The 23,270-nt window shown below is 39.0% G+C and overlaps 2 protein-coding genes across 15 annotated transcripts in view; one reads left to right on the plus strand and one right to left on the minus strand.

Annotated features, from left to right (window-relative positions):
• tcf12 (transcription factor 12) overlaps positions 1-13,922 on the minus strand; it is a 79,865-nt gene extending 65,943 nt beyond the window's left edge. For 2 of the 8 annotated variants that reach the window (XM_020610406.1, XM_020610368.1), the window contains exons 1-4: positions 11,527-11,760; positions 10,677-10,765; positions 10,364-10,436; positions 992-1,065 (exon numbers count right to left, since the gene is read on the minus strand). In XM_020610406.1, the coding sequence (XP_020466062.1) occupies positions 992-1,065; positions 10,364-10,436; positions 10,677-10,748 (219 nt within the window). In that variant the 5' untranslated portion in view covers positions 10,749-10,765; positions 11,527-11,760. Of the gene's footprint in view, positions 1-991; positions 1,066-10,363; positions 10,437-10,676; positions 10,766-11,118; positions 11,494-11,526; positions 11,762-13,724 lie in introns of those variants that run through there. The other 6 variants (XM_020610426.1, XM_020610416.1, XM_020610387.1 and 3 more) reach the window with 5 other exon arrangements.
• LOC109965972 (uncharacterized) lies at positions 13,164-21,599 on the plus strand. 7 transcript variants are annotated; one of them, XM_020610505.1, is made up of 6 exons: positions 13,944-13,996; positions 15,496-15,600; positions 17,018-17,769; positions 19,278-19,588; positions 19,785-19,857; positions 19,993-21,599. In XM_020610505.1, the coding sequence occupies exons 3-6, from the start codon at positions 17,211-17,213 to the stop codon at positions 20,136-20,138; spliced, it is 1,089 nt and encodes a 362-aa protein (XP_020466161.1). In that variant the 5' UTR covers positions 13,944-13,996; positions 15,496-15,600; positions 17,018-17,210; the 3' UTR covers positions 20,139-21,599. The 7 variants fall into 7 exon arrangements, with proteins under 7 accessions (XP_020466170.1, XP_020466161.1, XP_020466178.1 ...); XM_020610467.1 differs by lacking the exon at positions 13,944-13,996 and adding an exon at positions 14,578-15,169; XM_020610486.1 differs by lacking the exon at positions 13,944-13,996 and adding an exon at positions 14,578-15,003.
• The last annotated feature ends 1,671 nt before the right edge of the window (positions 21,600-23,270 follow it).

Consider the following 23,270-nt stretch of genomic DNA (forward strand, 5'->3'; position numbering starts at 1 on the left):
ATCTTGGTTAATATCAATCATTTCCACTGCTTCAAACCTATTTTTAAATGGAATTCCCATTTTGTTCTTTTGTGTAAAACTGTGATCACAAGCAAAATATAATAACACAATTTAAGAATTAAACCAATTGCTCAGCTACATAGAAAATTGCTTTTCTGCATTGTGCAAGGAAAAGTCCAAGTGTAAGACAAAATGTTTGATTTTGCTTCAAACCAGCTTCATATCACTCATGGACAAAGAACTGTACAGAAAATAGCTTAAATGTATTTGTTGCAATGCATTTTTTAGAAAATGTTGCAGTGAATAAGTTGGTTCATTTAGCCCTTGCATGAATCACTGTGAACCACTGGCACTACACTGCCTTGTTTCAACTCTGTTGCTTAAACATTTTCAAATGTTCAAACAAATGCACCTACTCAGTCTATGGCTCAGCATACTAAACTATTAATCAGTTAAGTGAGAGAATATAATGAAATAATAATGAAAATAATAGTTGCCATTAGGGCTGGGCAATATGGCAAAAATATGGTCTCTATAGCTAATTTCTTCTTCCATGACAACTGTAAAGGGGGTGAAAATTTTTTTATAACTCGCCCATTTAAATTAAAGTGAGACTAAAAGTTACACATAATTAAGGGCGCGGCCACTTTAACTGACAGGGAGGGTCCGGCCACTGGTGGCTAGCTTGATTCTACCCATTCAGCCCGCCTCAGCTCCACTCACACGCCGCCTCTTTGCCAATTTTTGGATTAAACGTAGCAGGTGAAGTGAAGATGGTGAAGGATAGACTTGAGCTTCAAAACCACTCTTCAGAAAATCAGTGGGTGATGTCACATTGGGTATGTCCAGCTTTTATATACAGCACATTTAGTACTTGCGATAAGGTTACACTAAAACATTGTGAATGTCCAACTTTGATGCAATAAGTATTAAATGTGGTGCTGTGGAGCAGAAAGGCCATTCAGAGAAGTAAAGGAGCGGGTCATCTTACCCGGGAGGACTCATAGGAAGGACTGGACTCGCCACCTGGGGCCCAGGATGCTTGGTTGGTCCGCTCATCCATACCTGTCACAGAGACAGACACACAACTCGGTCAGCAAATCAGGGTTACTCATATAAAATACATATTTACATTCTCTGTATATGTCTGTCTCTCTCTCTCTCTCTCTCTCTCTATCTCTCTCTCTCACACACACACACACACACACACACACACATACATACATTGAAGAAGATGTGAAAAACTGAATCACAATACTGGCCATTAAATACACAATTTTATGCAGTGTCCCTGTGTTTGGGTTTCACAGTATGTTTCCTGTTGAGTGTTTCAGAGTGGTGCATAACAATGTTCTCAGACTGTCTTTCTTGTATCTTTTCCCTATGCTGTACTGGTGTGTGGACAACAACAAGTGTTTCCTATGAGTTCCCTGAATGCTACCTTAAATAAATGTGAGGCAGAAAATATTCTTTTCCTTCCTATGCTCAGTCTATTTAAATAATGGCAGTATATTGTAGACAAAACCTTTAGAGGATTCATTGACTGGATTAAATGACTTTACTTTTCTTTCTTTTTTACATGTGTATCTAATGCTGTTCAAGATTTTATAATACTGTGAATTAATAACTACATTAGACAATTTTAACAGATGAAAAATAATTATTAAAGGTTAGCTGCATCACCCACTGGCAGCCAAAATTAAATCCTGATATTCACTTGCATTCTAGAGAGGTGACCTAAAGATAACAGATTAAGAAAGCAGGCATAGGGCTGGATATGTGATCCAAATTCCTTAATATGCTTCAGTGTACCAAAAAGGATCTTGCATCTCCATGATTTGGCATTGATGTATGCGGGGCTACTTCCAAACAGCTGAGCTCTAAAACTGAATAAATCTAATTTTTCATTTAAGAAAAACTGCTGTGTTTCAGAAGTCTAACAGATAAACAAATAAAATCAATTATTCCAACCAAACTGTAAAGCTAGACCATTTGGCATATGCTGAAAAATATAATATCTGATCTTTACAATCTAATATATTTGATGTAGTCATAAAAGACATTTTCATGCTGGAATTGTTCTTGCTGTTTGAAACAATATTCTTTTGCAGCCAAAGTCCCCACAAACAAAATATAATTGCAGAGCAGGTAAAGCCTCAACATTCTCCAAGTTATTGACTGTCCCTGTTGTAATTTCATCTGTCTCAGTAAATTGCAATAATACTGTCTGTTCACTTTCAAGCTAAAAAAAAAAAATCTGATTTAACCAAACTGTGTATGTTTAGAAAATAACAATAAACTTTTCAATATTAGAGATATTGTTAACCTTAAAATGTAAGGTGCCTCCCTACAGCAAAGTTTGGCGATGGGCATACAATCTAAGGAGCAGGTTTTACATGACTGAAACAAACAACTACAATAAAGGCAGAAGTAGAATCTGCACAGCACAAAAAGACCAGGACTGTAATCAAAAATGATGAAAATGTGGTATGGTTTTAAGAAACTAGCACCTGACTTGATAAATTATTAGATCTGCAGATGGAAATTTTACAGTACAGTATGCATACATTTTCAACTGCCATACTGCCCATGAATTTGTTTCGTGAGAAACGTCTCTTGCTGTAAATCTAATTATATACTTAACCAGAAAGTCTATGACATTTCTCTAACCAGAAGTCATGCTCCAGTGGGCAGAGCTATAGTTAGGTTTCATCCTGACAAACATGATGTTTTGCTTCTAACACACAGCAGATTCATTTCCTCTTCTTCAGTAGCTTAATGGAAAAAACATATAGGTAATCTGTCGCACTTTCATTATTAGCTGGGTCATCATTCACATTCATCACTCCGATTCTTGTGTTACCAACTGGTGACTATGAGCAAACGGGACCAATTTTAATGTGTCAATACCAGTGTGGCGTATTGTACCCCAACTGAGGCCTTTCACACACAGAAGGCAATAATGGTCAGTGCTTGCTCACTGGGCCACTGGCTGTCATCTTGTCTGATTACCATCTCATACCAGAGCTCAAGGGGCCCTTCTCTGCTCCTTGCACCAACAGTCAGCACAGTAAGATTACTCAGTGACACAACAGGTTAAAGGAACAAACATAAATAGACTGCAATTTAAATTAAATTGGAAAACTAAAGCTGTAATTTCAATGAAACGGGTTTGTAGTATTGGACTTGCAGAGCGCAGGCGTATTAAAAAAAAAACTTTAAAAAAAAAGAAAAAAGAAAAGATAATCAACAATGTCAGCATGAGCCATACTGTGGATACACCTTGTATTCCTAAATGTCCTTATAAATGTGATGCCGTGAATTTTTAAAGCCTGCCCACTGTAAATAAGAGATGCACCAACATTTGTACAGCTGAGAGGTCAGGACGCAGGGCACAAGATTTTAGGTCTGCTGAATGAAGCTTTACTTTTCTTTGGCACAATATAAATCATGTCTGCTAAGACAAAGATGACTCTTAGAGCTCATGTGTACAAACAAGATTCAGAAGAGTGACCTTTGCTTTGCACATGAAATGCCATTCTGCAATATTCTACAAAATACATTATGTATGGCAATGAAGAGAAATGTCTCTGGGAAATTGAATGAGAAGAAAAATCAAAGATGAATGAAATTGTCTTAATGATATGATTGTTTTCCTATACAGTTTAAAATTTCTTGTAAACTTGTAGTGAAAATGTGGTGCTGGAGGGCTAGCAGAGTAAGCACAGCTGTTGGCTATCATAACTGACTGCGCCTTTCTTGGAGTCTCTACTGGGCCATTCATAAGCAGCTGCACCCTCCTCACGCACCTAATTCAGTAAAAACCCATCCAACAGAAAGACTAAGGCCTGTTTTTGTACAAATGCAAAGATCACAGAGACTTTAATGAAATACTCCTGATGTAAGATCATGCAACAAGGCTGAAGCATTGCTCAGCAGGAAAAAACAAATTTCAGATTGTTTAGTCACATCTTCTCCATTCTAATGTGCCTTCACACCAAACATGAATAGTTCAGTAAAAAAAAAAAGAACTCTGGTTCATTTCCCTGTGTAGTATGATTTGTTTGGGTTTGCTTTCTTGTTTGTCATTATTCATAAGAAGTAGTCAATCTGCAGTCTACTAATACTAATAAAATGCTCATGATCACATTTTTCATGAGGTCTTTGTGTCAGCAGAAAACATTAATAAACACATAAACATCTGAGTTCAGCATGGCTCACTGTTAGTGAGAAGACTTTGATTTCCACACTTAAGTTTGTGTAGCACTCATGATGCAGGATGACATCCAATAAACTGTCCATTTGGTGAGTTACCTGTCAGTCAGTATTACATCATATTTACTCCTCTTGGTTTGTTTGTAAAAAGTCAGTATGAACATGAACACAAGGACCAGAACTACCGTAATTTCCGGACTATAAGCCGCTACTTTTTTCGCTTCATGCACACACCCTCATCATGGAAAACGCATGATGAAATGCATATGATGCAGCTTTCAAGTTAAAGGCGATCGATCTGGCTGTCGAAATATCTCCTTACAATGTGTACACCTGCAGCTATGTACAAACTGTTTTTTCGTTTTAAATTTAGTGGGTGCGGCTTACATTCAGGTGCGTTCAATAGTCCGGAAAAAATGTATAATCGTTTTCTCTGGAAAACATGTCAAATTACTGATAAAACCAAATGAGCTCTGGATAATATAGAAAACTGTTAAGTAGAAGACCCAACAAAGTTGGATACTTAAACACAAAATGCTCACAATACCCAATGAATAAACCAGGCACTATGCATTCACAATTACAATCAAACTTTGAACTGACCAAAAAAAAAAATTCAGACACAGAAGTGAGCAAATACTGTATAAAGACAGAAGCCTAACTGGTGATTTAATGTTTCTGATATTAGGAGACTTTTCAATAGCAATAAATACATTCAGACACAGGCATCAGCTTCATCTATGACATACAATATTTCTGTCCTCCCCAGCTACACATATGAGAATCAGAATATTAGGAACACCTCTAAAAACTTATGGAAGTGGAAGTGTTGCATTGAAGTGCATGCAATTGTATAGTTGTAACTAATAAAGTGGTCGGTGAATGTATAATATGCCTAAATGAAATAAGATTTATGCCACAATGTCTCACAACAGACCACATTCACACACTAAACAAACCAACACCCACTCTTGCTTTGTTGAGTTGTAGGTTTTTGGCTCTGTGGGGTATAACGGTTTCTTGTATAAATGAACTGAGAGCAGAGCTAATGGTCAAACCAATGACTGCATCAGACACATGTATACAAATAATGAACATGAAGTAAAAACTCAACCAAACAGTTGGGAAAAACCAAACAGTTTTCAAGAGGACACGGGATAAGTAAAGGCTGGCGTCTCAGGCCTCCATTTCTCTGTGTAAATTACACTGACCCGACATTTGGAGCAAAACTGTCAAACCTTATTTTACTAATTTTTGCTATTTTCACAAATAGCATTAGATGTTGCTGCTTCATGTGATGAAGAACAATGCATAAGTTTGTCTTTCCTGTAATGGATTTGGTTTACATTTATTCATTAAAACTATCTTTATTTTACAGACAAAAGGTGATTCAAATAAGATTGTCATAAAGAATATTTAAAAGTCTGTCAATGAATAATTCAATCATTCGTAACCAGGCTGAGACTCCCACCACACTGGACTGCAGCCCAGGCTCTGTGTTGTGACAGGTCTTTGGATGACCCACCAAACAGCAGCAGGGTTCATCATAGCTGTGGCCAGTAATAAAATATGCAGTTTGTTTGTTTGTTTGTTTGTTTTAGGGGGATCCAAATGACTAACAAACCAAACAACACTAGCTGATGGTTATAACAAACAAGTGAACTACAACCCACTAAATGAAAATTCCCCATTTAGCAGCAGTCAACCACTGCCCCACTAAAGAGTCAATGGTTTCATCAAATTTGCATCATCAACACAGCTGGAAGGGAGAAATGACGAGTCTCTGTTAGAGCCACTCTGGTTATATTTTCCCATCCATCTTTGTTTGGCGCACTTTTGAAGGGTCCTGCCAGCCCCACTCTGCCTCAATTATGTGGCTATGCCCAGCTGAGATGCAATAATCCAAACTCTCATTCCCTGCAATTTCCACACTTGTGTCTGCACAGTCACTTGCCTTATGTTCACAATCACTTATAGGTACCTCTTCCTCTGCACTGAGGATCAGAGACACAGGAGCACACGCTGCAGGCTGATAGGAAGAGGGAATTACCCCCTATGGGCCAGATACACTCTAAGCTGCAGCACTTCATTTTGACATCTTCATCTTTCATATGAGGAGTTTGCTAAGCTTTGTCAAAATTAAATGATCACCAGTCCACATCTACCTGAGGTTGCAGTGTGACCACTTTTCAATAGTAGTGTATTTATGTCAAAATGTATGCATGCAGATGCAGGCTAAATTTAACCTCCTGAAATTATAATACACTCCAGAGTCAAATTTATGTAGGTGCTTGTCTGATGGAAAAATTCATGGTGCGTGATTCAGTTTCCTCAAGTTATTGCCACTTGGGATCAAGATCAGCCATAAAAATGCTAAAAAATTACTAACAAATTACTTGCCTTTCACTCTTTTGATGCCCTGTGCATATTTAGAATAAATAATTAATCAATCCACAACAGGATCTTCATAAGCGACAATACTCAAGATCTGATTTGCCATTCAGCATATATTCGGACATTTGAGGCTAACAATCACCGCAAGCCACAAGTCAAAGCTTTTTGTTCACATTTCAACACAGAAACAACAAATCATAGAATCATAGGACACTGATATGTGTAAGAATTGATAGTGATGCAGTTTGTTTTTATCAGTGTTTCCCTTAGAACAAAATGTATGAACCATCTTGTAAACCATCTTATATGAATACGAGAAATAAAATTTCACATGTAATTATCAGATTTTTATGAATGCCTCCCGAAACTAATCAATTACCAATGACTGCCAATTACAGTCACTGAAAGTCCACCAGCTTTCAAACTGTGAGGAAATGAGCCTATTAACTGCAGGTCTTCTTCGGGAGATTCGATATTGACTCTTCAAATCCTAAGATCAACCTTTCCATTTGCTCCTTTTCTCAGTAAACGTACAATTGCACTAAATGTTATGTGTATACAGAGGCTACCTGTTATACCGTTTGGACTGCATGGTGTGCCTGCTTTGTGGAAAACAAGTTGTTACAATGTACACAAAAATATTAAGTTATAAAACAACAGAGATGATAGCCGTGTTGAGTCATAACAGTCCATAAACATGCCACACTTTACGGACTGTCGTGACTGAAGGTGGTTAGCTGACTGCCTGGATGTAGCAGACCTAGATCTCATCGACAAGAAGGACAAACGGAAAAAGACTCTGAGCTCTTGGTTTGCTTTGTTGAAGAGATATTATCTCTGGCTATGAGATGTGAGGCAGTGGAAGTCGAGTGAACAGTGTGTGGATTCCACTATGTTCGGTCTGTTCCTGTGGGGAGCTAACACTAGCTAGCAGCTGTCCGCACATATCAGACTGATGTCAACACAAACAATGCAGATGAATCAGTTTGTCCTGTCTGTGCTCAGTTGTTGAAGTGGATGTATGGTTTGAAGCATCTACTACTATATGGGGAGCATTTATTTTTTAAATTATGCATAATGATAACGCCCTTGTTAGTGGCGCAGGCTTTTTTTTTATTACTCCTGCTTAACTGTTTTGCACATTTACCAAAAAAACAAACAAAAAATTGATATATCATGTTTTAGCAGTTTTGCATTTGTCAAGGAAAATAGATCTTTGATCCACAACAACAGAACTAGGAAATGCGTTTACAATAGTGTGCCATATATTGGACGAGAGGCAGGGTACACCCTGGACAGGTCGCCAGCCTATCACAGGACTGACACTTAGAGACAGACAACCACACACACTCACTCCTACAGTCAACCTAAGCTGCATGTCTTTGGACTGTGGGAGGAAGCCGGAGTACCCGGAAAGATCCCACGCAGGCACAGGAAGAGCATGTAAACTCCCCACAGAAAGGCACCGGGTTGGCCTGGCATCAAACCAGAACCTTCTTGCTGTGAGGTTACAGTGCTAACTCCCACACCGCTGTGTTGCCCTAAGTGAATCATTATGAAGCTAAATTAAATTAATGAAACCAAAATTGAACTGAATCAAAGGATGAGTATCAATATCCAGCCCAGCCATTACAAATAGTTGACCAAAATAATAAACAATATATAGGCTGACAGTTGATATTATATGGTTATTAAACGGTGACAAAGATACAGAGCAATGTCAAAAATACTTTAGTTTAACAGACCATTTTAATCAAAGAAATTGTTAACATTAGATCATAGTACCTGTCTAACAAACATCTTTAGAAGAAATTAAAATATTAGAAACAATTAACTTGTCTTAGGCTATGTATCATTTCTCCTAAAGTTATGCTCATATTTGTTTAGAATTTTAGTTGGAAGTGTTACAAAACAACAGCCCACGTTAAGACTTTGTTATATTTCTGAAGAACAGAGCTGATCACCAGACAACATGCGGTCATGACAGTGAGCTTGGGCTGTAACACACAATTATTCTGACAGTTTCCAATTCTTTTCAGTTCCAAACAAAAAGCAACATGCCGATCTACTTTACAAGTCACACAGTGTGGCCCTGCCTAAAGGTGGCTGTTATTACATTAAATCACGAGCCCCATACCAATGCCTTTTCGGTATAATACATGGCTGACATCGATGTTTAAGATCACGCACGTAGCGGTCATTCTAGTACAGTCACTATAAAGTTGACGCAGCTTGGTTTTGAAAAGACATGCACACTGTCCTTTATAACCTTCAAGAATGAAAATTTTCATTACATATCATCAGTCTGTTTTAAATATGACACAACAACCTAGCTTTCATTATACATGATAAGAAAATATACACTCAGTTATCAATGTATTAGAAACACCTGTATAATCTAATACAATCCAATAAAAAAGCTTAGAATACATCCTGTGGTTGACATTTTTTGTTGTCACTGGTTAAAAAAGAGTCAACTCCACTCTACAGTAATTTTAGAGATTGCAGTCAGTGGTGCTACTGTGCTAACACGAACATCTTTGTGGGACCCTCACCAGCAAGGTGCAACTTTTCTCAAAAACTCACATCAGTTTGACAAAAGTTTGCTTGTCATTTGTTTTTCATTCTACTCACTTGAATGATTAGGTTTTTTGAAATTCTTCCTCACAACTCCATAGTTTATGTGTGACAGCTCTGCTCTTGTTTCCTTGTCTTTTCCTTCAGATTCCACTAAGTGTGTGCCTTCATTTCACAGACAACTGGACCACAATGAGGCTTTGTGGATGCACACAAAACATGCTTTCACTAAACATAATGCTTGATTGTTGACTTTCTCTAGTAGCACATCTGACAATAGATGTGCTTTGAATTAATGTCATGTAGCATTTATAGCTAGGAAACAATTCAGAAGCGGGGAATCTGAACTCTTGTTATTACAATTAAACAACCCACGAACTTGTTAAACAATAAAGGTGCTCAGAGATAAGCAGAAAAAAGCAAAAAGATAAGATATGAAAAAGGCATTCCAGTGTGTGTGTGTGTGTGTGTGTGTGAGGGTTAGAGGAACTGAGTAATTACTAAACTGCTACATGTACAAAGACAAAACACTACAGAATAACTCAGTGAGAGGATGCCTCAACTTCATTAAACACCATTTCATAATAGGCTTCTGTTTGTGTTCACAAACAGAACAGACAAACATATCACTCAGATATGTTAACTAAGCTGATTCAAAATTTGTCTCCAACACACCTCTCATCAAGCCCTGAAAAGAACATACTGTATTGTTTCTGTGAAAACTTGGCACACTGACAACACACCTCGGTAACAGCAGCCAAAACACACCTGATTTATACCGTATTTATGCATCTGCCTGGCAAAACATGAATATCATTCACTGTATTACACTAAAATAATTACCCGAAAAAACATTTACAAGTCCATGGCATAAAACATGCTTTGTACTACATCTTTACTACAGCACTGCACTACAATTCCGGGTGGAGAGCTCATGTTTCAAGCACCAGATGTGAACACAAGCATCACACAAGATGGAAAGAATCGCATGCAAGACTGGAAATTAAGACCCTTTCCTTCAGCCTCCATTTATAAATAAACCAAAAACCATTTAACCAAAATTAGAGGTCAATAAACAACTTATTTTAGTCTGTAGATCTCTGGGTCATGCAAGCAGAGACAGAGAGACTACATATTAGAGGGTTTACTGAAATAGATTTGAGGGATCAGATCCTACCTGATGCACTGAACTGACTGCTTCCAAGTGTTGTGGGCCTGTTTTTCCCTCCACTTACAGGTGGAGAGAACATCTGAAAGGAAGAATATGGACATACACCTACAATTATAGCAAAGATTCAACTGTGTAAATGCAACCATTCATATGATCAGCTACAATTATCCCGAAAGCTGCTCATGATTTTCAAAAATCAAGGATTGCTTGTCAACACTCAAATCAAGTGATCTGTTAATCATGCTTTAGCCTATTTGGTCCTCGTATCTCTCATCCCTCAAAGCTGCATGGCACAAAAACGTAATAGTGTCCATCATACCGCGCTAAAATCCAGCAGGTCACTTAATTCCTTGTCTGTTCCAAGAGCGGCAATCCGCTGCTGAGGATTCATCCTGGCGATCTAGAAACCTGCAGAAAACACAGCCCATCAGCTCACATCGTTGCTGGTTTATTTAAGAATACCCGTTGTGCCACAGGAAATGACTGCGTGAGTTATTTGTTATGGATGCACAATAAAGACCACCACGGTGAAGTAAAGTTGACTCTGGCACTGCATCATATACAAACAATGACAGTGCGGTCATGTTATAATTGATCAAGTGATGTAATAATCTTTATTCAGACAGGTATTTTCTGAGACTGCATTAATTAAAAGGAGATAACGCCGTTAGTGGGAACGCTCTAGGGACCTGCAGCATCGCATTATTGCGCTAACAATGTTTCTCTTTAATAACACGACATGCCACCGCTAAGACATTTACCTAACTCACTGACTGGGCTTTCATTGGTCCTGTTAATGTCAGCGATTTATGTGACACATTTTCCGATAGTGGTTAAGGTCTGCTGTTAGCTCAGACATCTACCGTCACTTAGCTAGCTGGCTAACGCTAGCTGCGGTTGCTGGTTCATATGGATTGAAAATGGCTAGCAAACTGCAACTGCGATTTTAATCCGTGGAGACGTTTGTTACACAGAAGACCATGCCGTCCTAACAACTAAACATAAATCACATAGTAGTTCAAGATATGTAACACAGCCAAACAAACACTGCAAATCTCAATCCCCATCTCCTGAATACAAAACGCAAAGATGGTCTTCCTCAACTCCCAACTTCTTTCACGGGTCCGAAACCTTTTGGCAAAGTCCCACAGATTTTTTTTTTTTATTACCTTATTTCCGATTATAATCCCGACTAGGGCGATCTGGTAAAGGCCCGCTTTCTTGCAACACGCCTCAAAATAGCGAATGTGAGTTTAAACGGTAATACCTGGGAATATATCCTCTATATATGATCAGTTACGAGTTTCCCTTAGGCAGACATTTTTGCTTTGCAAAAGCCTCAGCACCACGATGGCATTGGTCGTTGTATCCCTCCGCCGAGCACAGTGACACGTTGGTCCCGCACAGAGAGATGCTGCGGGAGTCAGGAGGCACTGTGCGGAGTCGCGTAGATAAATCGAAGGTTTATCTCTACTTAACGGACATTATCGCTACCATTAATGGATTTTAATAGACTGCAGTATCACAGAAATCTATACAATTGAATGTCTCCAAAATGTAGCCTATCAATATTAAAAACATTCCCTAGTTTGTTAGCGTTTTAACGCATTGTCAATAGCTTTTGAAATAAAACGCTTATTTCTTGATGTTGTCAAAATAAATGTCAATGCATTTCATGCAGCAGAGAGGTATAAGCAAGGCTGGACTAACAAGCAAAAGTGGGCAATTGCCTACAGGACCCACCCAGTGTTTGTTTGTTGTGTATTGTTACTTTTCGTTTCTTTTCTCTCTCCTCTGTCCATTCACCTTAAGCAGCCGAGGCAGAAGGCTGCCCACCAAAAGCCAGGGTCTGTCAGAGGTTTCTTCCGTTAAAAAGGAGTTTTTTTCTCCCCACTGTTGCTAAGTGTTTGCTCAAGGGGGAGTTGTTGGGGTTTCCTAAATAATAATAAAATATTTAAAATAATAGTAAGGCCTAGACCTTTCTTTGTAAAGTGTCCTCAGATGACTTTTATTGTGATTTGGCGCTATCCAAATAAAATTGTATTGATCTCCAAAGGCCCAAGAAGCCCCATTCTTACTGCATGTCAGTTGCTCAATTTGGTACTGTGGTAATTTGATTAACTGTATAATAGTAATAGTAAATGAATTAAGAGGCTAGTGTTAGTGTGATAGTTGTAGTGTGATATCGATAGTGCCATTTGGCGCTATCAGGTCATTAGGTTACAGCAATAAGTTTCTTATACTCTTTGTAGACACAGTTACATATAGGCTATACTTTTATGGAATGCATTTTCTTCAGTATAAGCTATTTAGTGTATTTGGATTCTTTAAGTTAATTGCAGATGGGTCTATCTTTCCTACACAAAATTCAAGTAGGATAGCAACAAGAAATGATGCAAGCATGTTCTAGACACAATGCCCTACAAAAGACAGTGGTTGCTGAATTTTATTTGGATTCTCTAAATCCATGAAAGAGAAATAAAGGCCACTGTCCAAAAAAAATCATATATGCCAAGTAGCCGGCATTGTAACAGTGCACTTATCCTGCATATTATTTTACTGTGGAATATAGCCTATTGGACACATCTTGATATTAATACTTTAAGAAATCTGCTAAAATGAAAACTCAGTTTTTTCTGTTATATATAATTTAAAGGCTTGCTAGCCATATTTTATCTCAATAATGAATGTTAACCTACACAATTTAGAAGACAGAATTTCATATTTATGACAAAAATAACTGGTTTCAGTACACAGTACAGTTTTATTGTTACATTTTACACTGAAAAGTACAAAATTTGGTAAATCCATATCTAGTTTGCTGCCGTTTCTTTCTGAAATCAAATGTGTCTAGCATTTTATCGAGGATGCTTTTGAGGCATGGACGAAAGCAGATTTCTGTGGACTTGGTGCAACCAATTATTCCAGAATGCAGTGCGTGTCAACAATCCGTGTTAACAGAGATTTTGATTCAAGCTCAAAGCTGTTCAAATTTTCGTCCCAGGACTGGTATTATGCCACTTATGCTAAGTTTTGATATTTTCAGACAAGAAAGTATCAACGTAGAACGAAAATATACAGGTACTCTATCCAAATGCTGCCAATTTGGACATTTTATTAGGGGTTTTAGGAGATGTCAGTACCCACTAGCGTGCCAAGCTAACTAGCAGGCAGCTACGTGTAGTTCAGAGCAGTTAGCAAGCACGCTAGTGTTCCAATTGCACATTGAGAGTAGTGCCTTGGCATACACCTTTTAAGTTGGTCTGTAGCCCGCCATTTAACCTAAAAGAAGAAGAAGAGATTATTGCGTCTTCCCGTGCTCTGGAGTTTGGACTCCCAAGTTCGAAGTTACCAAGCCCGAACTTACCATACTCGGTATTGATAATGATTCGGGCGGGGGTCGCCTTTCATGGAGGCCGCCATGTTCCTACAGTAGCCCTGAACGGACAAACTAAACCTTGCGTTTATAGGAACTTTCGTTTTTTCATGTTGAAGTAGCATCTGGAAGAATAGGTGTCACTGGAAGTTTGGATGGGGGATCATACTAACAATTTAACCACAAGAACAAGAAAGTGAGCGTGAATTTACTGGAAGTTTGGATGGGGGATCATACTTACAATTTACCACAAGAAAAAGAAAGTGAGCGTGAATTCTCGTCCCCAAAGAGCAAAGACATGAAGAAGCAAAACGAAATCGGGACAACACAAAACAAGGACAAATATTGGTGTGGCCTTTCCCAGGTGGAAATCGTTGAGGAGAGACAAGTGTTTCCATGGGTCCTAGTTTCATTCACTAATTAGATGAGTAAAATTTCTAAATATATAGCTAGCTATGTAAAGTACCTCCTAGGTTGACATATTGCTACTCGATATTAAAGATAGCGACATGGCACCTTCCAGCTCTCTCGATTGTACAGAAGGTTCGGGGGGTATACAGATAGTTGTAATTTGCAACCTCACCATGAGATGCCACTAAATTTTACAAACTACACCTTTAAGTCATATAATCAAATCGCTTTTTATTGCTTTATTTATATTATGTGTATCTATTTACTTTTGCAGCACTTTGTCTTCTTTTTTTAATTTGTCGTTTGTTCTATTTGTGGTTTTGTGTCGTGCCACATTTTTTTCATTTCATTTCACCTCTTGTATGCCCTATTGAATGTTTTGAATGAGGTACAGACTATAATGAGTATTTGACATATAGTTTGTGAAACTGAACTAAAGTTTTTCGACCGTATATTTTTGAGACTATGCTTTTATTCTGAAGGGTTCAGACCGGATGTGTTTTTGCTGTTGGCGGAAATCAGACGGACATTTGAAAAGAAGCTAGCTGTTGACTAACTTGTCGTTAGCATGCACATTAGCTTTATATAAAGAAAATGCGAAAGAGGATTAATTTTCTTCATGGTAAAACAACGAGCGAAAACAACACACGCCTCTGATATTAATGAGACAACAGGCCCAGTGTTTAAAAAATCGAAATCAGTGCGTCGATCTGACGGTCTTAGAGCAAGAAAGGAAAGCGATCGTCTGCGAGTAAAAACAAGGATAAACATATCTTATTGCTTCATAAAGTGGAGAAAATTAAAGGAAGAAAAAAAATCTACAAACGCACGGAGACATCGCTAACTATCTCTTAAACTTGTAAGTGTCCGTTGAAAGCCCCATTAAGGCACGTATATGATAACACTGCGTGGCCTCGATTATAACACTAGTGTAACGTTAGTATTTTGATAACTAATACACAATATCATAAAAGCTAGAATACACTTATAAAAGGATGGCAGTAACTTGGAAAAAACAATGGGAAGTAAGTTACATCTTATGTTCATGTGTTACAAAACCTTATTTCTTTTTGTGTTATTCAAGGAAAAGGTATTATGGGATGTTAATAGGCCTGGATAATGAAAAGCAAGAATTCAGAAAATGGTTAAAGTATTTCACAAAAGTGTTCTCCATCACAAGACAACTCAGTTTGTCTACAGATGTGTTCAGGGCTAGTAACGGGTATTATTGTCAGCTGTCACAGCTCGGCATTGCTAAAATGTGGCGGTGCCAAGTGCACACTAAGTAGCCTGTACAACCATGGCACTATAATGTACTTAAACATTTCCCCTTTTTCCTTAAATCTTCAAGGCCTCTGAAAAACTCAGTAGCCTACAGTGTTGTCCCTCCAGCACGATGTTGGAACTACTTTTTCCTCCGCGCTGGCGAGAAACCAGACAAGAGGACTGCAGTAGAGTTGAGTTCATACTGACTGTCGCTGTGGCTTAGGGGTGCAGAATAATGAAACTATCTCATAAAAAGTATTCTACAAATTTTACTCGTCGCTGCTTTCATCAGTTGTCTTGTGGTTTTTTTGGGGTTTTAGCGTTATAGGAAATTTAATAACTGAAGTAGAAGTAGAGGCTAAAAAGCACTTGTTCACTCCAGTGAACCACAAATAGAGATTGGATAGAAAATATGTATCTGTTTAACATAAATTTACAGGGCAGACAATGGACAATTAGCAAATGATATTTTGCCAGGGGTGTTTATTGATAATTGTCACATGACTTGCTCTGTCAAGTTGGTGTGATAGATCAATAGTTAGATAGAAAGAAAGGCATTTAAATGTTTATATCTAGCTATGTGACCAATGTTGTGTGAAGATACTTTTAATTTTTTTTCTGTTTGAGAGATAGAGTTTTAGGTGTTTCACTACAGATCAGAGTAGAGAGTGTGGGTGTTTCCATAGCATATTCATATTTATTGTATACAGCTGCATGAAGTAAAAAAAAAGAGACAGGTTTGACGGAAACTATTATGACTGAAAAAGGAACATGCTTGAAACTGAAATTGCAAAAAAAAAAAAAAAGTGTGGAGAGGGGAAGGGGTGAATGAGCTTGCACACTTGGTTTTCTGTAGCTAGAAGGGTGTCTTCATCTTACTTGGCTAAGACCAAAGCTTTACAACTACTTGTTGCCTAAACACAACAAAAACTATTTTAAAGTCTTAAGAAGATTCAGTTGGCTCACTTAAGCTTATTCTCCACTATTATCTTTGAGGTCATTTTATGCAAAATGCACTTTGTCATTGGGTTTCAGTGTTTCATGAAGCCACTCAGAATCACCTTTTTTGTAATGACTTGTTTTGCATAGCACCTAGGGTTTGGTATTGCTTAGGTTTTTCTGAGACCTGTGCTAAAACGATAGTTTTAAAATGGTGCTGGTGCCTAAATAGGTGATGTATACACACATACTGTACATAGTATGTACAATATGTGTACATAGCTTATGTACACAGCCTGAGCAGTAATATTGTTCCCCCACCCCCATCAACACAGCCCCTTGGATTAAACACAGCAAGGAGCTGTGTTTTTACCGGATCTGTCTGAATTCTGGCTAAGTCCCCAGTGTTCCATGGTGGTGTAAAGCACATTCACCAGTTTTTCAGCAGTATGCCGCTTTGGCATTGCTTTAGTTTGAAAAACAACACTCTGTATTTTTCAGTTGCTGATACAATGGCAGGTGACTGTCACATACAATTTTGTTGTAAGCACTGTCCATGCATACGTGTTCAGAGACACCTTTTCAACACTTGTCAAATGACTGCACATTTACATATCACTTTCAACACTGCTTTTTCAAAAAGTTCTTTTTTTTACTTGGATTTACAGGGCACAAGCCTGAACTACATGCAGTCGCATTAATGGAAGGCACGCACAAGATTATAATGTGGATGGGATGTTATGTATAGTGGGCCTACCCAAAAAATACTGCAACGTAATCCCAGAGATTATTCTGAATCTGCCAGTGTGACTGCAGTATATAATTGTCTTGTTCAACTCTTGAGCAAAAGCAAACACAAAAATGTCTGGAAATTGGTCTGATGCTGAGATCAGGGAACTGCTCTCTCTTCGTGCTAAGGATGAGATCTTGAGGCAGTTTAATGGAACAGCAAGGGATGCAGTTGTGTATGACAACATGACCACTATCCTGCAGAAGCGAGGTGTGCAGCGACGCAAGGCCCAAATCATTAGCAAACTGAAAAATCTGCGGAAAAACTATCTCAGTATAAAAGACCGCCACAGAAAGAGTGGCAATGAGAGACTGCATTGGCAGTACTTTGAGTTGTGTGAAGCAATTTGGGGAAGCAGCCATCCAACAAATTCAGTGGCATTGCTGAGTAATTTGGAACCAAAGTTGGAGGACAACAGGGACTCATCTGATGTGGACTACAAGGATGGTGCCATTTCGGGATCATCTAATGTGGACTGCAAGGATGCCACCATTTTGGGATCATCTAATGTAGACTACACGGACAGTGCCATTACAGGACCATCTAATGTGGACTACAGGGATGGTGCCATTTCAGGATCAGAATCCACAAGCAACATGGTCCCAGAGGAACAAGAAGAAAGTCGCCCAGGTGAGTTCTAATGTCTTTGTGGTAGTGTTATTGCCATAGTTAAAATTAGCATGAAAGAGTGGTTGTCAGGTAGTCAGCTTGTTTGCTAATGGGCCATTCTTGGTATTCAGTGCCTTTTGGAATTCATAAAATGTAGAATATCAGTCTAAGGTATTTTAAAAATTCTAGTATCATGAAAGAGACTTTTAAATATTTGAAAAGTTGCTTTGGTCAGGTACACATAGAAGATATCCATCCATCCATCCATTTTCTTCCGCTTATCCGGGGCCGGGTCGCGGGGGCAGCAGTCTAAGCAAAGATGCCCAGACCTCCCTCTCTCCAGACACTTCCTCCAGCTCCTCCTCCAGCTCCAGGAAGTGTCTGTTGTTGATGGTTTTATATAAATATGAATGCTTGTAAAAATGTAAAATGAGACTCATATCTCTAAGGGTGCGCCCGGCCACCCTGCAGAGGAAGCTCATTTCAGCCGCTTGTATCCGGGATCTTGCCCTTTCGGTCATGACCCAAAGTTCATGACCATAGGTGAGAGTCGGAACGTAGATTGACCAGTAAATCGAGAGCTTCGCCTTAAAGCTCAGCTCCTTCTTCACCACGACGGACCGGTACATCGACCGCATTACTGCAGAAGCTGCACCGATCTGCCTGTCAATCTCCCGTTTCATCCTTCCCTCACTCGTGAACAAGACCCCAAGATACTTGAACTCCTCCACTTGAGGCAGGAACTCTCCACCAACCTGAAGGGAACAAGCCACCCTTTTCCGGCTGAGAACCATGGCCTCGGATTTGGAGGTGCTGATTCTCATCCCAGCCGCTTCACACTCGGCTGCAAACCGCCCCAGTGCACGCTGGAGGTCCTGGTTTGATGGGGCCAACAGGACAACGTCATCTAGAAGATAGTTTGAAATAATTGTAGTTTAATTTAATGAGGCATATATGTATAATTTGAGGAAAAAAATACAGTGGAACCTCAGTTTTCGTATGCCCTATTTTTCGTGCGATTTGGTTTTCAACGACTTTTTTTTGTCAAAATTTTGTCCCAGTTTTCGTACATCCACTCGGTTTTCATACAGTTGATTGGTCGGGTCAGTGTCATTAGTCCGTACCAAACTTGTCCGCCTGCCCACGTGACTCGGCCACTCATTTCCCGAAGTGAAATGAGTGAAGGGAAGTAACCCCGGATAGGGCCTTGATACATGAAATCCTTATGTAGGGGGATTCCCCTTCCAAACAATAAACTCTCCTCCTCCCTCTCCCCTCCTTGCTGTCTTCCATATGCCAACAAATTTATTTTTTGTTAATATTTTTGGATGTCTGGAACAGATTAATTGGATTTACATTATTTCTTATGGGAAATATTGCTTCAGTTTTCGTACATTCTGTTTTCGTCGGACTTTTTCGAACGCATTAATCACGAAAACCGAGGCTCCACTGTATAAGACTCCAGATGAGGATCCACTACTGGAATGAATGTTCAGAAGTCACTGTTGTGTGTTGTTTATTTTCAACAGAATTTCCTTGTGGCCCCCTGTTAAGGAAACTACCAAAAAGAAAGTCCAGGCATCAGCAGACTTATGAGGAGCTGCGCAGGCTTTTGGCCGACATGGATAGAGACTTTAATGAAAGAGAGGCTGTCCGTATCCAGGAGCAGAGGGAATATGAGGACCGGGTTCGGAGAGAGGCGAGGGAGTATGAGAGGCAGCAATGGTCCATGCAAATGGCAATGTGGAAGGAGATGCAGGAGGCTCAGAACAACTTCTTCAAAGATGTTTTGAGCCGATTGCCTGTTTTTAGTCCACCATCTCAATCACCACAGCAGCAGGTGATCTCCTATTGCATTGCATTCTAAACAATACTAAGTTTAACTTGGGAACTGTTGCTTTTCTGCATTGGGAACTTTACAGAATGTATAAGCTTTTGATATGTCACAACACAGGTTGCACTCAAAAGTCAGATGTTGTGTTCAGTCTCTTCCTCCATATTTAGCAAAAATAAACTAACTGTTTTGCTGGACACAGGCCGCCAGAAGTGAGGTTGCTTCCCTGACGCAATTGCCTTTAAGGACTCTTCAGCCTCACATCAGAAGTACAGGTTTGTAGACTCATACATTATGAACAATTGACAATTTACAGTAGCACCCTTATGTAGTTGTATTTCTAATGTAATTGCTGCACATTTTCTGCATTATAAGACTTAGGTTTCATAAAAAATGAAATTTTGTTACAGCTGTACAGACAACTGTGTCCTGCAGGGATGTTGATGTTGGCCCATCCACTGCAGATCCTCAGCCCTTTCCAATATCCACACCAATAAGGACACCTTGTTTGGATCTTGAGGAGGATGAGGAGGAGATGTTTTTGGTGCAGGTGTAGCACCTGCACATTCGCTATACTGTGTGAATGAAATGCAGTATGCAAATGAATACAGATAGTGCTGCAAATAATTATGATGATTCATTATTGACTATTTTCTCAGCTATCAATTATTCATTTTGTCTATAAGGCATCAGAAGATAGTTGCCCATCTGGTTGTGTAAAGTCCAACCTGATCTGTTCACATCTTGTTTTTTCTGACAAGCAGTTCAGAATCCAAAGATCTATTTACCACTATTTAAAAGAGAGAAGTGCAGATAATCTGAAACATTAAGCTGGATCCAGAGAATTTGTCAATTATAAAATTGACTACTTTGAATAACCAGCTAATCAAGTAATTTCTACAGCTCTAAATACAATTGAGGGATGAAACATTCTAAGCAGGGCCAGATATCATAAAAGCTATATGTGAACATTATGAGAAAGTGGGATGTTGTGCATCACTAGGGGTTGCCCCTCCAATCTTCCAGCCATCCATGAACAGAGTCGCGGGTGGCTGGAACCTGTCGCAGCTGACATTGGGCAAGATGCGGGGTACACCCTGGACAGGTCACCAGTCTGTCATAGGGCTGACAAGTAAACAAAAAACACACATGCACTGCTATGGTCAAGTTGGAGTTGTCAGTCAAACTAGGCCCAAAGACATGCAGGTTAGGTTAACTGGTGACTCTAAATTGCCTGTATGTGTGAATGTTGGTGGTTGTCTGTCTGTGTGTCAGCCCTGTGATGGACTGATGACTTGTCCAGGATGTATCCCACCTCTTGCCCAATGTCAACTGAAATTGGCTTCAGGCCCCTGCAGCACATGGGTTTTTTTTATGTAATAGCTTATACACAGAAATTGAGTGTTTTCAGAAAGATTTTCACTCATACTAGGAATTAATAGGCCCAAACAAAAATACAGTGGATGCTCCTGCACCTCAAGTCATGTAAATTTTTGTGATACAGTATGTGTGACTTCAATTTATGTATTTTTGGTATGTACAACTTCCATGTCCTGTAACTGAAGGTAGTTGTGCTACAAAGCTTGTTAACAATAAAAACACAGCTTACAAAGGCAGCTCAACCATAGTTTGTGTAACACTGAATGGCAGTGTAATTTTATAATCAATAAGTCGCGTGAGGCGAAATGAAAAGATAATTTGTCATTTAAAACAGGTTTTCACAGACATACGTGTTGATCTAGGCACCTCTGTCCTGTATTATTACTTCTACACCGCCACCTGTTGGACAAACTTGGATCCTCCAAACTTCACCAGGTGTTCTTCACCCAATGAACATACCCATAAATCCAGATGAAACAGTTTTTTAATCATTGTTTATTTCAAGTTTTATACAAATAATTGAAATAAATGAGTAAGCAAGCCAAAAGAGATGTCATAGCTGTGTAGCAATTTTAGAATAATTTAAAATGTAAATATTGTGTGATAAAAACATGCTGGATACATTTAAAAAAAAAATTGTAGTACAATTATTATTTTAGGCAAGGGTTATGTTCTTGGAAGTTATTTCTCATTAAAATTGCTTTGAATTGCCATACTATCTGTCTTATGTTATTCACATCAACTAGGTGTAAATACAATTACAAGGCAAAGTAATGTCACTGTCTGCAATTTCCTGGTTTTCTGCAAAGATTGGTCATGAAATGTGATCTGATCTTTACCAAAGTCACACAGTCTAATTCTGATTGTGAAACAGACCAAAAGGATACAATACATTCAAGGATTTTCTTTAATGGTCATAATCTCCAGGCAGTTGCGCACTCATGTGAGCTGGCCTGACATCTACCAGACCCATTGTAAAAGTGGAATTTTTCGACAGCTCCTGGTTTTGTGGATATATTTTCCCTCCTGCTGCTGCACTGTGACCAGAGGATGTGGAGAAAAATACAGGGACTGAGGTTACTGCTTGTCCAGGAATGTTCCTGTACAGGGACTCACTGTTTTACCTGACCAGGTCTAACCTACAATCAGCCAGGCAGTGAAGTCCCCTGGGGTGGTGAATGATCAGCTCATCAATGCTGGACTCCCCTGGAGAACAGTACCTGTTTGTTTTGACTGCTTGAGGCCAGTGTGTCTGCTGCATGTGATGTGTTGGTGGTTAAGGAGCAGATTTAAGCTACCTGTTGGAAATAATTTTACTACTTTGGGACTGGTCTTCTGGGGGAAGATGCAGCAACTACCGGTTGGATTTACCGACCTTGGAGCTACTTGAAAGGGAGTGATAGTTCCGCTACTTGGTGGGACTTAACGGTAAGTTTAAAAGAACACACGTTGCATGTATGTTAATGCGTTGTTTCTATGACCTTAGAGAGAACTGTTGTAAGGCTGGAGAAGTTATGTCTGCACAATGCCAGTTAAAATATGGGGTTTCTCAATTACCCGCTTTGTTGAGAGTGTTACAAATGTGTGTTCTTCTGTACATTTACTGGTGTTTACCTATCTATGACATTCAAATTAATTAATGCCATTGCGCTTCGTTGTGCTGTTCACCTTTGATGCAATGCTAGCAGCAGGAGATGTGCATGTTTATGAACTATCCTCTTGTTTTTAGGAAGAGGTTCTCGGGTTTTATCTTTCTGAAATAATTATAGACTACTTGATGTTATGATGGGTGCAAAGCTAATCACCCAAGATTAAACATGAAATGGCTGGAAATGAGCATGCTGTGGTATTCTATGGACTCATTAAAACTGTACAGTAGTATAACTTCAACCTTTGTTTGATCACAGTCAAGGTCATTCTGAGCAGGAATCAGATTAGCAAAGGAAATCTTTTTTATGAGAGTCCAAATATGAGGATGTTCTCAGCTATGGTGTAATTAGTGGGGATTTCCCCTATAATTTACTTTAAGAACTGTGTTAACGACACAAAACCACAGTGTTAATATACTGAAACACACAGTAGGATGTAACCACAAAATTTAAGTTAAATGCACGTCTTTTTTTTTTTTACATTGAATTGCCTAAATAGTCAGCTGTCAATTTTGGTCGCGCACGGTGTTCTGTCAGATTTTGCTACCTTGTTGCAAAATTTATGGACTGAGTAACCCCGCCCCAATCCATCCCCCTAACCCTAACCACTTTGTGAACGGTGGGTAGCACGTCTTGATGGGTAGCAAAATCTGACAGAA

The sequence above is a fragment of the Monopterus albus genome, unplaced genomic scaffold (assembly GCF_001952655.1).
Source record: "Monopterus albus unplaced genomic scaffold, M_albus_1.0 scaffold4.1, whole genome shotgun sequence".
NCBI lineage: Eukaryota > Metazoa > Chordata > Actinopteri > Synbranchiformes > Synbranchidae > Monopterus > Monopterus albus.

Coding starts and splice junctions, on each gene's coding strand:
- LOC109965972 (XM_020610514.1), top strand. CDS start 17,211: ATGTCTGGAAATTGGTCTGATGCTGAGATCAGGGAACTGCTCTCTCTT. Junction 17,770..19,277: donor ACAAGAAGAAAGTCGCCCAG/GTGAGTTCTAAT, acceptor TATTTTCAACAG/AATTTCCTTGTGGCCCCCTG. Junction 19,589..19,784: donor CTCAATCACCACAGCAGCAG/GTGATCTCCTAT, acceptor TGCTGGACACAG/GCCGCCAGAAGTGAGGTTGC.